The 16,230-nt window shown below is 42.3% G+C and overlaps 1 protein-coding gene across 1 annotated transcript; it reads left to right on the top strand.

Annotated features, from left to right (window-relative positions):
* The first annotated feature begins 834 nt into the window (after positions 1–834).
* RBP3 (retinol binding protein 3) lies at positions 835–15,828 on the top strand. The gene is made up of 4 exons (XM_071439047.1): positions 835–3,882; positions 10,576–10,766; positions 13,531–13,673; positions 15,500–15,828. The coding sequence occupies exons 1-4, from the start codon at positions 835–837 to the stop codon at positions 15,826–15,828; spliced, it is 3,711 nt and encodes a 1,236-aa protein (XP_071295148.1).
* Positions 15,829–16,230: the final 402 nt, after the last annotated feature.

Genomic DNA, 16,230 nt, shown 5'->3' with positions numbered 1-16,230 from the left:
AGAAAACAACCCCCCACATTCTATTTTGGTATGTTGAGCCTGAAGTCTATTGGCTGGGAGCTGTCATCAGACATGACCATATGTTACCCAACGGTATTACAAGTAAATCCTAATTGAGTGCAAATTGTGAAGATTAAAGTCATCTCAGATTTAGCTGTATTATGTTGAGGCAAATGTGTTTCAAAGTCCTGTTTAAAATGCTGGCAATTCTCAGCACAGAAATTAAAAGGCTGTCATTACCTTGGATTTTATGAGCTGTGCTAAATGTCTGGAGTTCCTTGTTTGGAATCCTTAGTCATAGAATGTATGAACAGTCCTTTGCAGCTCAGACTAAAAAACCAAAGACAATGTATTGTAAGCAACTGTTGAAAGAATATTAAATATTGATACAATTTAGTCACTGAAGAATCTCCTGGTATAAGCTCTTCATAAATAATGGTAAAAGGCAGGATCATTGCTGTTCTAACTGTAGTAAAAATCAGTATTGCATTTAAGCTACTCACTTTCAGGATAAGCCAGGACCAGTTTGCAACAGGCAATACACTACCTTTTGGAAACAATTTACTGCTAGAAAGATCTTCCTTGATGATTGAAGTTCATTACTGTTTCATAAGAGGCCTGTGAAGTAGTAAGGAGCTGAACTTCATCTATTGGTGCACGTTGGATGATGCACTACATTTTAATGAGATTAAAGGTTTAATGCAGATAAGAGATCTGTTCAGTGCACCTGGATTCAACACAGGGATTTCAATGTGATTCAGAGTCATTGGAGAGCTATGTTCATCCTGATCGATAAGAGCTTCTGACTTCTTTTCTATTCCATACAAAGACAAAATGACCAGGACACATTTCTTGCTGTTTTCAGCACTGATCATATGCACCGTACCTGCTGAGGAAATCTTTCAGCCAACTCTAGTGCTGGACATGGCTAAAGTGCTTCTGGACAATTACTGCTATCCTGAAAACCTAGTGGGAATGCAAGAGGCCATTGAACAAGCAATCAAGAGCGGAGAGATCCTGGACATCTCAGATCCAAAGATGCTGGCCAGCGTCCTGACAGCTGGAGTGCAGGGTGCTCTGAATGACCCGAGACTGGTGATTTCCTACGAGCCATTACCACATGCAGTTCCCAAACAAGAAGCTGAGAGTTCCCCTACCCGTGAGCAACTCCTGAATCTTATTGAGCATGTGATCATGTATGACAAGCTGGAAGGCAATGTTGGCTACCTGAGGATTGATTATATCATAGGAGAGGAAGTTGTGCAGAAAGTTGGAGCTTTTCTGGTGGACAAGGTCTGGAAGACACTGATAGACACATCTGCTCTGGTGATAGATCTTCGTCACAGCACTGGGGGACAGATTTCTGGCCTCCCCTTCATCATCTCGTACTTACATGAACAAGACAAGAGACTGCATGTTGAGACTGTATACAATCGTCCCTCCAACACCACCACAGAGATATGGACACTGCCAAAGGTGTTGGGAGAGAGGTACAGCAAAGACAAGGATGTCATTGTCCTGATCAGCCGTCACACCACAGGAGTGGCTGAAGATGTGGCTTACATCCTCAAGCACATGAACAGAGCTATCACTGTCGGAGAGAAGACAGCCGGGGGCTCGCTGGACATCCAGAAGCTGCGTATTGGTCCTTCCAATTTCTATATGATGGTTCCTGTGTCACGATCTGTGAGCCCCTTGAGTGGGGGTGGACAGAGCTGGGAAGTGAGTGGGGTGATGCCGTGTGTGGCTACTGAGGCAGAGCAAGCCTTGCAGAAATCCTTGGATATCCTGGCAGTGCGCAGAGCAGTGCCTGGCACCATTAGCCACCTCAAACACATATTAAAGGACTATTACAGCTTGGTGGAGAGAGTGCCTGTGCTACTGCGGCGCCTGGCCACCTCTGACTTCTCTTCTGTGCAGTCATCCGAGGACTTGGCCACCAAACTCAACACTGAGTTGCAGGCCTTATCTGACGACCCCCGCCTGACAGTCCGAGTCATGATGCCAGGTGAAGCTGCTGATCCCCCAGCTGAGAAGCCAGTTGGAATGGCAGCTGACTTACCTGACAATGAGCAGCTGCTGCACGCCTTGGTGGATACCGTCTTCAAGGTGTCAGTGCTGCCAGGCAATATTGGCTACATGCGCTTTGATGAATTTGCAGACGCCTCTGTGCTTGCAAAGCTGGGGCCTTACATTGTACACAAAGTGTGGGAACCCCTTCAAAATACAGAGAACTTGATCATGGACCTACGTTACAACCTTGGAGGCCCTTCCTCCTCTGCTGTGCCCGTGCTACTTTCCTATTTTCAGGATCCTGCTGCTGGTCCTGTCCATCTCTTCACAACTTATGACAGACGCACCAACCGTACCCAGGAGCACAACAGCCAGGCCGAACTGCTGGGCCAGTCCTATGGGGCCAAGCGTGGCATCTACCTGCTCACCAGCCACCATACTGCTACAGCTGCTGAGGAGTTTGCTTACCTCATGCAGTCCCTGGGCCGTGCCACACTGGTCGGGGAGATCACAGCAGGAAGCCTCTCACACACCCGTACCTTCCCTCTGCTGCAGCCCGGGCCGGGAATAACCCGTGGCCTGACTATCACAGTTCCTGTTATCACCTTCATTGACAACCACGGGGAGAGCTGGATGGGTGGAGGAGTTGTTCCTGATGCCATAGTGTTGGCTGAGGATGCACTGGAGAAGGCTGAAGAAGTGCTAGCCTTCCACAAGAACATGGGAGTACTTCTGGAGGGTACCGGGCAGCTCCTAGAGGCTCACTATGCCATCCCAGAGGTGGCTGCTAAGGCCAGCGCTATGCTCAGCGCCAAACGGGCCCAAGGAGGTTATAGATCAGCTATAGATCCCGAAACTTTGGCTTCCCAGCTCACCAGTGACTTGCAGGAGGCCTCTGGAGACCACCGGCTTCACGTCTTCCACAGCCATGTGGAACCAACACCAGAAGAGCAGCTTCCCAATGTGATTCCCAGCCCTGAAGAGCTGAGCTACATCATTGAGGCACTCTTCAAAATTGAGGTATTGCCAGGGAACCTGGGTTACCTTCGCTTTGATATGATGGCTGAGGCAGAAACGGTGAAGGCCATTGGGCCACAGCTGTTGCAGATGGTATGGAACAAGCTGGTGGACACGGATGCCATGATCATTGACATGAGGTACAACACAGGTGGCTACTCCACTGCCATCCCAATACTTTGTTCCTACTTCTTTGATCCCGAGCCTCGGAAACACCTCTACACTGTCTTCGATCGTAGTACCTCCCGCAGCACAGAGGTGTGGACTCTCCCCCAGCTCACTGGCAAGAGATACGGCTCCCTCAAGGACATCTACATCCTAACAAGCCACATGAGTGGCTCAGCAGCTGAAGCTTTCACTCGCTCTATGAAGGACCTACACCGGGCCACAGTTGTCGGTGAGCCCACAGTTGGCGGATCCCTCTCGGTGGGCATTTATCGTGTTGGGAACAGTTCCCTGTATGCCTCCATCCCCAGCCAAGTGGTGCTCAGCCCAGTCACTGGAAAAGTATGGAGTGTGTCTGGGGTGGAGCCACACATCACCATCCAGGCCAGTGAAGCCATGGCTGTAGCTCAGCACATTGCCAACCTGCGTGCCCAGGTGGCACAGATACTGCAAACTGTGGGCAAGCTTGTGGCAGGTAATTATGCCTTTGTGGACATTGGGACTGTTATAGCATCCAACCTCACAAAGAACATCAACATAGACAATTATAAAAGGATCAATACAGAGGAAGAACTTGCCGGGAAGGTGACTGCCATCTTACAAGCTCTTTCTGATGATGAACACCTGAAATTACTCTACATCCCTGAACACGCCAAGGACAGCATCCCAGGGTTCATGCCAAAACAGGTACAGCTCTCTCATATTCAGCTGTAGGGATGGCAGCTGGAATGGGAGCATTAAGTCAGATACCTTATCTTTTTTCTAGCCCAAATCATAAATCTACCCAGATTTACCTGTACCCAGAGGAGAACCCAATGCTGAGTAGGTTTTGTGGGCTGAGCTGTCTCTGACACTTAGGGGAGTAGCTTGTGGAATTAGATGGTAGTTCTGGATGCATAGATTTTGGAAACAACCTTCAGGCTGTGAATCTCAGTTGCCATATGCCACAAGCAAAAATGTAGTGTGTCAGAGTTAGAGGTAAGATATCTCATTGTTTCTGTGATCCCTCCTCTTTCAATTATGCAGCTTTTTCAACTGTAATTAATTCAGAAACCCTCTGGTTTCAAACCCAGGTTGTAATTTGAGGGAAGTTTAGTTGGACTAGAGTAAATGCATACAACTCACTAAACATGCAGTCATGTGCTCTTTGATGGACCTCTCTATATGAAATTTTAGCAGCTGACATCTATTACACCAGAATAATCAGCAACTCCTTTGGTAGTGGCAGTGGAAAGTTGTTCTAATTGTATCTCATGCTCAGCATCAGAGAGTTTCCTAGTGACCTAGAAATATTTTGGAAGAAGTATCTGGGTGGAAGTTAGGTGACCCCAGGGAGAAATTGATTTTTAATAATCTACTTTTGCCCTTGCTGTGTGGTTTGCATAACAGTCTGTGCTTTGTTCTGAGCCCGAGTGTTTATACACTGGTCTGCCTTGGCAATCTTTCTTGTTCATTGTTGTGCTGGAGGGAGCTCCCAGGAGCACTTGTTAAAATTCCATCTTCAAATTAAATAGAGGGTTAGGATAACCTGATCCCTTTCTTGGATGGAGTTAGCTGCTTTCTGGCTACTGCACTAGCAGGGCTATCAGAGACGTATTTTCTCCAGGGACTCATAAAATTACTTTTGAAGAGAATGCATTTGCCTTTGCAATGAACCAGAGTAGACCAAGTGTCAGGTAACTATTAAATGCTTCCTGGGGGAGGAAATCCATGGACTTCCACACTCTGAAATTTTTGGCATGCATGATTAAAGTGGCCATGACCTTTATGGTATTATCACAAATACTAAGGTAAAGGACAAAATCTAAGCATTGCTAGGGATGGATTTTTTTTTTTCAAGTTTGTTAACCAAGAGATGCTGGCCCCATTCTTGCCTCTAAGATGAAATGGAAATAATTAATTAAAGGATTTTTCTATTCCAGCACTCTCCCTCCTAACTTGTTTGTGTGAAGAAAACTTCACTCTAAAGATATTTAAATGCTTTTGACTAGAGTCAAAGAAGAGTTCCATGCTCAATTATTATCGACATACCAGTAGCGACACATCATAATTTCTCCCCATTCTACAAAATGGAAAAATCTTGTAAATTAGCCACTGTGTTCACTGAAGGTTGTTAATGAATACTCTTGGTGGTTTTTACTTGTTCAGATCTTACTTTATTCAGACCTTAAACATCAAGAACATGACATAGGGGACAAGTATCTTATTTGTCACATGACATAAAATTCTGATCCTGATAGAGCTAGTGAAGAAATGCCATTATGTTATTCAATGGCTCTGTTTTACCATAGTTCTTTGTCAAGCAAAATGATTGGGAGAGGTCAGGGACACATCTATAAGAAGGAAATCACATCAGTGTGGATGAAAATTAGGACAAATGTGTGATTTCTCCAAGGTGAAATAATGTATAAAGAGCAGAGAATCACATCTCTTGTGAGACTAAAGTGGTTTCCAGAGGCAGAAGCATTCCCTCATACTGCTGGAGGAAACTGGGAGTCAGACAAGAGATCATTAAGATGTTAAAGAAGACACTGAAGTCATTAAAGGATTTTCCTTGAGATGGAGGTAAAAGAAAATTCACCCATTCCACAGAGCCCTGGGCAGCAAGAGTGACTTCATCTCCTGTTTTGTTTTTGCAGCCATAAGAGGGATGCTTTCTGTGGAACATTTCAGGATACCCCAGAGAGCAAATACCTTTAGAGTACAGTGAAGCATATATGATAGCCTTAGCTGTGTTTGTAAATTAAAAAAAAATTAAATTCAGCAGCCCGATATATGGACATAGTGGCTTTCTTAATCAATATGACATTATTCCTTAAAAACCTAAGAGCTGGTTTTTCTCTTGTGCTACCTATCTTCCAAGCCATCCTCTCCCTTGACAGCAGAATTTTACTGTTAATGACCTTGATGGTGAAGCAGATCCAACACAATTAACACAGTGATGATGAATAACTACAGGAAGGATGGGATGGGACATAGGAGACAGACAAGTGAAATGCATGCAGACCTGTGCATCTGCTGCACTAGAATAGCTGCTGAAGCATAGTACAGAGGAGTGAATATGTCTCCTCTAAGCAGCAGCAAGGTCACTGCTAGTCAGAGCTGTCAGCTGCATAAATGCCACTTTGCAAAGTCAGACTTCCTTCAGGCAAATTTTGTCTATATTTTTTGTGATCCAGAAAATAACATTTTGCTTATAAGGCAGAGCTCTGCAAACTTGCTGACCTGCAGTTTAATAATCCTTGCTTCTTATTCTCTCTCTCCATGGAAGAACTGCTGCCTGATTTTGGCATAAGTGTTATGTCCATTTAAATTGATGAGGAGTCTCCCTGAGTAATTATTTTGGCCCCTTCTTAATGACCAAATATTTTTAGTGCAGTCTTTTCACCTATGAGAATTTTTGTAATGACAGTTTAGATAAGCAGCTGAAAGTGATCAGAGTATCAGGCAAAAACTAGTATCAGAATAAAAGGCAAAAACTAATCCTTTGTAAAGAGAGATTTTTTTCTTGCATTTCAAGTCCTTCTATTTCCAGATGATTAATATCTATATATAGGAGAGTATTGTACTTGCTGAAGGAGGCAATAGTTAGAGATGTTTCACCAGAAAGAAGTATGCTTGTTCATATCCCTTCATTAATGAGTGAAATCAAAATGGTCAGCCTCCAAGTGTCAAGACAAATAATCAAATTTATTTAGCTACGTCTGTTGCTAACAAGTGGAAAAACAATTGTTGTAGGCCCATATGATGTTGATTTATAGCAACATAACCACAGTAAAGACAGTGGTACTATGCAAGTTTATGCAAGAGAAAAATGTCTCATGTTTAACTCTCATTAGCTCATGTTTAGCTCTTCACCTTTTGCAATCTTTGCTTGCTGGTTTTTGGGGTGATAGTTGTTCACTGCACAATTCTGGGAAAAAAGTAGCTTGTTTAGGGGAGTCCTGAAAAAATGTAAATGGGTTTTTCAGAGTTCATAACCTGAGCACAAGTCAATAGGGTCAAGCCGTTGCAGTAAATACTCATCATCATCAAACTGGAATGGATCAGGAAGACATGAAATCTTCTGCTACATTTAGCTCTAAAGAAAATTCATCTAGAGTATCATATGTAAAGTTTTGGGCAATGGTTTTCTGGAAGGATGTGGCTCAAGTATGGAGACAGCAGAAAAGAGGGACAGGAGTAAAGAGAGTAATGAATAAAAGTAGCCTTCAAAAAGTTTAAAATATTTGAGTTGTTTATTCCAGAGAGAAGAAAACTGAGAGGAGACATGAAAACAGTCTTCAGATACGTAAGAGACTGTTTCAAATATGAAAAGAATAATCTCTTCCCTTGTCCATAGTAAATAGGCCAAGAAGCAATGCACTTAAACAGTACAAAGTAGTGAACTTAGACTGTTTACACCAGATCTTGAAAACATCTTTCTAATAGTAAGGCTGGTGACGTACTAGGGTGGATTGCCTGGAAATCACCCAGTAAAATGTGTGTTGTTAAGAGCAAGTGAGAAGGAGCTGTCAGGGCTAGAGCTGAGCCTGCTCAGGCCTTGAGCTGGGGGCCTGATGAACAGTTCCATTCCAGCCTGTGAGGGTACACAAGGAACCCAAACGTTCTGAGAAAAGTGCAGCCCTGCCACTCAGCCCTCCTGATCTCATGGTTCTTAAACTAATCTCAGGGTTTGCAATGGTATTGCAAGGGTGTTTGCTGATAATACTTTAACAGCCAGCAGTTGACAGCACTAGCATCCTTAATGGAAGTCAGAGTTATCTTACAACGGTCAGCACAAAAATAGCTATGGAAAAACAGGTTCCATCTAAATAGAAAAAACAAGGGAGATATGAAAAGAGAGAAAAGATGGGAGAGGCACATTTAGAAAAGTGGCTTGCCCATGGCTGGGGTTTGTGTCAGAATCAGGGATCAAACTCCATGCACAAGTCCTAGGACAGCATTGTAATGTCCTATTTTGTGTGACATCATGTGTTTTACTTACATCACTCACCTGTGAAAGGGGTCTGCAGAATAGGACTGCAGACCCTAATATAGTTAATGAAGAAACATTTTTCCTTGGCTTAAAGTGGAGTTAGCTTGGAGGTCCCTTAGTGTAGCCACATTGCTTATAGAGTGCACCTGAGGGTTTATATTTAACAACAAGTCTTTTGTATGTAAACACTGTCTGACTGCGCAGCACTTCTTACTTTCAGCTGCATCCTGTCCCAGCTTGTCCTTGGCCTGCAAACAGAGCCCTGCCTTCCAAAGGAGAGTGTGTGGTTCCTTCCTGAAGCTTGATTTACCTCCTTAGGTACCATTTACCTTCTTACTGGCATGTGGCTCACGTGCCAGTGTCATGAACTTGCAGTTTTGCAGGGCAGTAACTCTCTAAGATCAGTCACTGGCTCCTCATCTCTTTTGCTAAAAGGTTCGGACACTTTCCCTGGCACCACAAAATTACATTCTGAGAGCTTTTCATCTGATTTCCAGTATTAGAACTTTAATAATAGATACATTTTCATACCTTTTCTTGCAGCCATGAAGAGCTTTCATTTAGATCCTTGCACATTTATTTCATCCCATGAGACCTGGAGTGAGCAACCTTCCCACCTTGAAATTTATAATGAATTTTCAAATGTTATCAAAACTGAAGTCCTCGTGGAACAAAAATGTGATGCATCACAGTAAAAGAACAAGTCAAGAAAAAAATTATCAGAGAGTTATTACTCTTTACATGTTTATGTGTATGCATTTAGCAGTTATCACTGGAGACAGAGATAAGGCATTTCTGTGTTTTGTTAAAATCATTAGCAAGTGGCTGAGATTAACAGATCAGTTTTATTTGTAGATGTTACTAATGAGTGATGTTTTTATTTTCCTCCTGAGGGGGACCAGTATCTCTGAACTAGACATAAGTTCTGTCAGAACAATCAGTGCATGCTGGGTGTATTTTTCAGAACTGTGATTAATTAATCAAAGTACAGTGGGCAGATCAGGTATAACTGCTGCCACTGAGAAGTGGATTGGAAATGACAAACTCAGCAGTGCTGGAGTGATGTGTTTACAGTCCAGATACAATGGTTATTTTCACAAGGTATAGTGAAAAGGAGAGTACAGAAAAGAGTTTGCTCTTATCATCAGGTCAGCAGCTACTGGCCAACAGGGCTTTTAAATTAATGATTGAAATTTTGATAACTTTGGCATACATCAGGGACTGAATGATAAAGTGTCATATGGAAGGTAATCTTCCCCTAAGTAACCTCAATCTGTGTCAAACACATTCATACACCTTGGAAAAAACTCTTTCTGCTGTGGCAGACCTGCTTTTGTCAGGAGCACAGCTCCAGCTAGAGCACTATATAGAGGTCAGGAGATCACTTGACATCTCTGCAGTTGCCGAGAGCCCAAGTGCCTGCCCAGTTCTGTGGCATGTTGTAGACTGGGAGAGCACCTGTGGCACATGGCTCACGGCTGACTCCTTGTTCTTTTGACTGTAAAAGCATGGATTGTCTGGGGATGAGCTATGGCAGAGGGCAACTGATTAAAAAGAAGGTATAACACCATTTTCACAGCAACCCTGAGGACAAAAGACCAAATTGATGAAGGTCATATAGGTCATATGTATTCTAAATTCTTATCTCAAGCTGAAGGAGACTATTCCATTTTCAGATACTGCATACAAAATAGAAGTTTAGCAACAGGAGCTGGCTATGTCTCAGTGCATACAGGGGTTACTAGGAGAACTTTATTATTTGGCTACACGTTGCTACTAAAAAATGTCTGCTCTTTAATAACATAAGCTAAGCGAAATTAAATAAATCGCAACCTAACACGTGAGGCTCCAGGCACATGGCCACCACATAAGAGATTTAACATATCTGCTTCATGAGTATCCTAGCACATGCCCAGCACATCAGGCTCCTCTCTCTCACAGGGACTGGGTCATTCAGAGGGGCTGGGGCACTCGCACCTGCAGCCAGCAGCTGTTTGTGCCATGAGGCCAGTCAAGAGATGATGAAAGTCCCAGGTGCGTGTCTAAAGGCAACATATGGGCTTGGGTGGCAGGCCTGGGATCTGTGCTGCAGGCTGGGATTGTTCTTGAAGCCTCTTTGCTTCAAGGAAATTCTTGTATTTTTGAAAAATAAACTGAGCTCTGGGATATAGGAGGCTGATCCAGATTCTGGGTGTGTTATTGATAAACGTTATACTGCGCAAAAATTCATTAGGCAATGCTAACCTATGTTTAGTGTGCAAAAATATTGTAAAATTTAGTATGTTTTTCAAACTTGATCACATTCCTCACACATATCCCAGCTGGATTAAATACAACCCACATAATTTTGTGTCAAGCTAGTGCCAGCAAATGATTTGTTTTGTTTTTCTGGACTCTTTCAGATCCCTCCACCAGAAGTATTTGAAGATTTGATTAAATTTTCATTCCACACAAATATATTTGAAAACAACATCGGCTATCTGAGATTTGATATGTTTGGAGACAGTGAACTTCTAACCCAGGTGTCTGACCTAATGATAGAGCATGTTTGGAAGAAGATTGTTCACACAGATGCATTAATCATAGACATGAGGTAAACCTTTGAATGGCAAATAACCAAAGCTCTTTCAAAGCAGCATTTTATTTGTAACAGTGAATTAGCTTTACATGGCTTGCTGTCCTGTTTACAGGCTTACATTGCTAGGATTGAATGAGAAAAGGAAAACAGCCAAGGAAAATAATAACAGTCTGGAAGTATATCTCAAGATAAATTGTATTATCACTTGAGATGTTTAGAACTAAATAGGCAAATTTAGGTAATAGTTTGCAGAATGCAAATCTGGACCTTACATGCATTTTATTTCTCTAACTCTCCATGTGCCACATATATATGTAAATAAATCTTTTACTTCATGTAGTGGCCAAGTGATTCAACAGTCAAAAAGACAGACCACATTTAAGGCTGTGGCCTTTAATTTAATTTAATTTAATTTGCCATCTATGCAGTGCTAAATAATTCTGGGTAATCAGGTCTGTCCAGAACAGGCCCTGTGCACAGAGGAACTCAGAGGTCCTGTAGCCCTCCTGGGCCCTGCTGCACCAAGCTGCAGCATCGTACACCTGCTCTGCTTAGAGCAATTCTTCTGGACACTCCAGTGTGTCAACAGTGCTCCAAATCTTATGAGCCATAAGATGTCATCCATTTGTCACCAGCTATCAAAGCAGATTAATATAAAAATGTACATTAATATAAAAACTTACATTTCCTCCACAATATTTAAGGAAGTAATTCCCTTGTTGTGGTCCAGAGCTAATGTGTGGGAGCCCAGAACATTACAAATATAAACCAAAGAGGGACTTTGTAAGAACTTGGTTTTAATGTTAGAACCGCTTGCATCTATTTTCATCACAGGGTTCTTAATATTTGGTAATCTTCTTAATATTCTTGTGGGATTTTCAGCGTAGGGCGGAAAAGTTGAGCACAGTGATGAGAGCAGAGATAGAGACCTCACTGTGTGAGCACAGAAGAGGCAAGGCAGCTACCAACATAACATATCATGACTGAATTTGAATTCAGCAGAAGCTCCACCATCTTGCACTAGACTTGAGATAGCATTGGGACTTTCCTCTTTCTCGCCCCAGTTTTCTCCCAAACTAAAAATTTCAGGGCTAAGGGCACTGAAACAGCAAATATGAAATCACATCTCAGGTACCAAATGGCATTATTATAGCTCTTTTCATGTGTTGATTGGTTTTGGTTTATTCTTTTTCTATTAAGTGTATTTTCAGTCCTTTGAGTGCACATAAAAAACTCAGTCTCTGAAGGTATACAAAAGAGAACCCCAAACAAACCTTCCGAAATTCTCTGTTAGCCAATCTTATCATTTTAAGATGATTTAAATTCTGCGTGGGATTAACTATAATGAGTAATGTTTCTCATTTTACAAGTTTTCCTCCCTGAAACAGCTGGGTGACTCATGAACTTCATATTTGGAAAATTTCAATTTTGCATGGGATTAACCATAATTCCTAATGTCTCTCACCTTGATAGTCCCCTTTCACAGAACAGCTGTGCCACTCATGAACTTCATCTTTTTAACCCTCACAGCATTGATAGGGGACACTGATAAACTAAAAGGCCTCCCTAAGGTCACATAAGACATCTGTAAGAAGGAGCACTAGCATCCAAGAGTTGAGTTAAAACTCTGGCACCTGCTCAGTCATTATTACTGACTGAAGTTGCTGCAGTTTCACTGTCTGCAAGAAGAGCATTCCAGCACTGCCCTGCCTGCCACCACCTCCAGCACTGGTGGCACCTGTGTGAGCTGGGCTCTGCTGGGCTGGGCTGGGCTGGGCTGGCTCTGCTGGGCTGAGCAGCAGCAGCACCCCCGGCAGCACGGCACCACCAGGGACACGCTGGAGATGGCTCTTTAACTTCCAGCCAGTCACACTGTCAGTCATACAGCTCCCAAATGCTGAAGAATATAGACTTCACTCTTCAGAACAGAAGCCTCCTAGACTGTCGGATCCTTTTCTGGAGGTGAAAAGTCTTAGCCATAAATTGAACTGAATAAAGTCATTTTTCAGCAGGTTTTTGCTGGAATGCCCGTTCTGGGTTCTCCTAAAATCACCTACAGGAAAGCACTGAATCCACACTTCAGTAAGTAAAGTAAAAGCATTTCTAGAGCTGTATCTGCTCTAGTATTAGTGAAAAGTGACAGGCAAAAATATTTTGGTAGTTAATTGTGTGTATTCATAGCAGCAGGGGTTCTCCAATGACCGGCTCTTCAGTAAAATTAACCTTCAGACTGCTATGCAATTAAACTGCAACCAAAGTTTTCAATCTTTAGGCACAAGAAATTACCTCAATAAAACCACTAAGTTTTCTCATTTTGTGTAGCAAAAATAAGAACACAACAGTTCTACAAACATATGTTGCTTTAATTGGAATCTACTTTTATGTATTATGGCTTAGGTTTTCACTCCTTGCTGCCTATGTCAGGAACAGAATGGGTTACTCAGAGGAGAATAACAAGAATCTGATGTTTCTCTGCAGATCCAAAGTCTTTGCTTACTTTCTGATTTTTTCTAGGTAACATCAAGAAAAAAAATAGACTTTTAAGTTTTGTGTTTTCTTTGGAAGTTAGTTGTGGGCAATGACAGTCTGACACTCTTAGACAGGATTTTGCTTATCTGATAGACATGCAAATGCTGATAGGGGAGAATGACTATAAATATATCAAAATGTAGTCATAAGCCTTTTCAGGACTGATATTAAGGAACAATACTTGGAAGGGAGATTTACTGCCTGACACAAATTTTCACTTGTTTCCTTAATATTTTTAATTTTTGCAAAGGTATAATATTGGAGGCTCCACTACACCGATAGCAATCCTATGCTCATATTTCTTTGATGAAGGACACCCAGTTCTCTTGGACAAAGTTTATGACAGACCCAGTGACTCAGTAAAGGAAATATGGACCCACCCTCAGCTCAAAGGTAAATGACAATTTCTTTTCAGCTTAGCTTTTCATTTCAGATGTCTCTCCTTGTCATTTTAAAGTGAGGCATTAAATCCTGTAACTTAGTTAGTGGAAGCACCTGCCATGATCAGCTCAAGCTGTGTAAAGAATGTAGAAACAAAAAATGTGCATTTCAGCCATGTCACTCAATGCCAACTACAAATAAACAGTTTATCACTCCTTGAAATGGGCTATGTTAGGCACAGAGGTCTGTAAATTGGTCCCCAGAAGTTCAGCCAAATACTGTGTACAGCAGCTGTAACTTGTTGCTTTTAAAAGTTGCCAAAATTAAAAATTAATCCAGTGCTGCCTGGACCTCTAGTAAGGTCTCTTCCAACACTCCCATGCAGTTTTATGAATTGCTCCCTACTACCTACCTGTGTCATCCTCTACATCAGTAGATGAACACACCATAATACCCCAGTTTGTCCAGACAAGACAAAGAAAAACACTAAATTTTGAACATCTGGGTGAGTTTGAAGCATTTGGCAATGAGTCACACACACCCCACACATACCCTGCCCAGTTTGTGGAAGCTGAAAGGATGCTGCAACATGCAGAAACAGAGCTCTTCAGTGCTCATAGGCTGCAGTTAGAGTGCTAAGAAGCCTTAAACATGGGGGTTAATTATTTCCCCCTCTTAAGCTAAGACAGCAGCAAAAAAGTTAATGGTGTGTGCAGTTGTTGGCCTGGATCTTGCTGAAATGGTTAAACTTTGTCCCAGTCTGCAGGGTCCATCTATTTTCCCAGGCAGTCAGAGGTGGGTTGTGCTTAGGGATATGATTTCTATGGACACAATCCAGTTCCCATCAAAGAGAACTGGCAGACTCATATTAACTTCAAAGGACCTGGATCTGGTCCTGTGTTATATAGATCTAGCGTGAAAAGAGTATTTTAATGGTTATTATGTTTATAGTGAAATGAGAAGACAAAAGATGGTGTGAAAATTAATTACCATGCTATTGGGCCCCTCTCTTAGAATTTAGCATGAGAATTATATGTCATACTATTACTTACTCATAAATTGACATTTTTAGAGCAGTTTACTTTTCAAGCTATCAAGTCCTAGTTGTTACCCACTGGTCACCTTTTCAAAAAAACTAAACTATCAAAAAGTATCTAGCATGTTCAGATATATTGAAAATAAGTTTCAAAGCCCTTCCTATTCCTGTCAGCTGTTTTATGTAAGAAAATGAGATACTTGGCTCAGACCCTAATAATAAAGGGGTATTTGTTGAAGGGTTTGGGACAAAGGTCATGTATAGCATCCATTTACAAACTATAAAAAAACTGTGGGAAACCACTGTAATTGTAATTTCATAAAATAATGCCTGCACAGTTGCAGGCCAAGCTCTATGACAGTCATGTTCCTAGAGCAGGGATGAGGGTGAAACTGAAGATGCTTCTGGATGAGTTTTGACTACTCCTGTTGCAATGGTGAAAAATGTCATTTTTCTCACGTGTGTATTCTGCTACTCTGATGAGATCTGGAGCTCCTGTAAAAGTCAAAGCCACAGAAGAGCTAACAGTGGTAATCATCAGCTGGCTTCTCTCCTCATGGAGCTCATAGCCAGAAGCTGATGGCCCAAGAGCACCACACAGGGTGGCAGCCTTTTTTCACAGCATATAGTCTGGGCTAGTGTTGAAAGTACTTTAATACTATCATAGGCACAAAGTAAATTTCCAACTGCTTGGGTTGTTAATAGCAGGTAGGGAGCAAATCCTCTATCTTGGCTTCTCTTTGCTCTACAAAGAGCCTCTGAAAATGGATCCATTTCTGATGGGTTTTTTCCTACCTTACAGGGGAGAGGTACGGCTCTCAGAAGGGGCTGGTAATCCTTACCAGTGCTGTGACAGCTGGGGCTGCTGAAGAGTTTGTACACATAATGAAGAGACTGAGCAGAGCTCTCATCATTGGGGAGCAGACCAGTGGTGGCTGCCATTCCCCACAAACCTATCAGGTAGATGAAACCAACTTCTACGTTGTCATCCCCACCTCCAGATCAGTCATCTCTGCAGACAGCCCCTCTTGGGAAGGGAAAGGAGTCCCTCCTCACATAGAAACACCAGCTGAAACAGCACTCATCAAAGCAAAGGAGATGCTCAGTGCTCACCTACACAGCTCTAGATAGCCCCGTGGAGGAACACATCCCTAGTTCTTATGCAAAGAAAGCTAGCTACCCAAATGTAAACCCTAGAAAGAAGTGGGAGCTTCGTTTCAGTCTCTATGGTCAGTGATTGGGTCCCTGTACATAGCTCAAGTGACTCCTTCCAACATGCTGGCATTTTTCCCCCTTCTGTACAACCCAGCTCTTTCTGTGTGTGATTGAAATACTTGAATGATTCACTGGGGTTTCTGGATTCCTCTTCTGTAGTCAAACATAAATGTTCAGTGTGTAAGTTTTTTGAAGTGTAGTTACCAATTACAGATCTCCTTTCATCTCATAGAAAATCCCTGTTGTCAGTGTTGAAAGCATGTGAACAACTTTAATGACAGAAAAGGCTCTTCTTTGGAAATGGTGTGCATTCCTATT

The sequence above is a fragment of the Agelaius tricolor genome, unplaced genomic scaffold (assembly GCF_023055355.1).
Source record: "Agelaius tricolor isolate 1412-34295 unplaced genomic scaffold, bAgeTri1.0.p SCAF_13, whole genome shotgun sequence".
In the NCBI taxonomy this organism is placed as follows: domain Eukaryota; kingdom Metazoa; phylum Chordata; class Aves; order Passeriformes; family Icteridae; genus Agelaius; species Agelaius tricolor.
The sequence above is the reverse complement of the archived record's forward strand: the minus strand, read 5'-3'. Positions and strand labels throughout refer to the sequence as shown.

What these genes read in the sequence shown, in the direction of transcription:
- RBP3 (XM_071439047.1), top strand. Translation starts at nt 835, where the DNA reads ATGACCAGGACACATTTCTTGCTGTTTTCAGCACTGATCATATGCACC. An exon ending in GCATTAATCATAGACATGAG is followed by an intron (nt 10,767 to 13,530) that starts GTAAACCTTTGA and finishes ATTTTTGCAAAG; the next exon opens with GTATAATATTGGAGGCTCCA. An exon ending in GACCCACCCTCAGCTCAAAG is followed by an intron (nt 13,674 to 15,499) that starts GTAAATGACAAT and finishes CCTACCTTACAG; the next exon opens with GGGAGAGGTACGGCTCTCAG.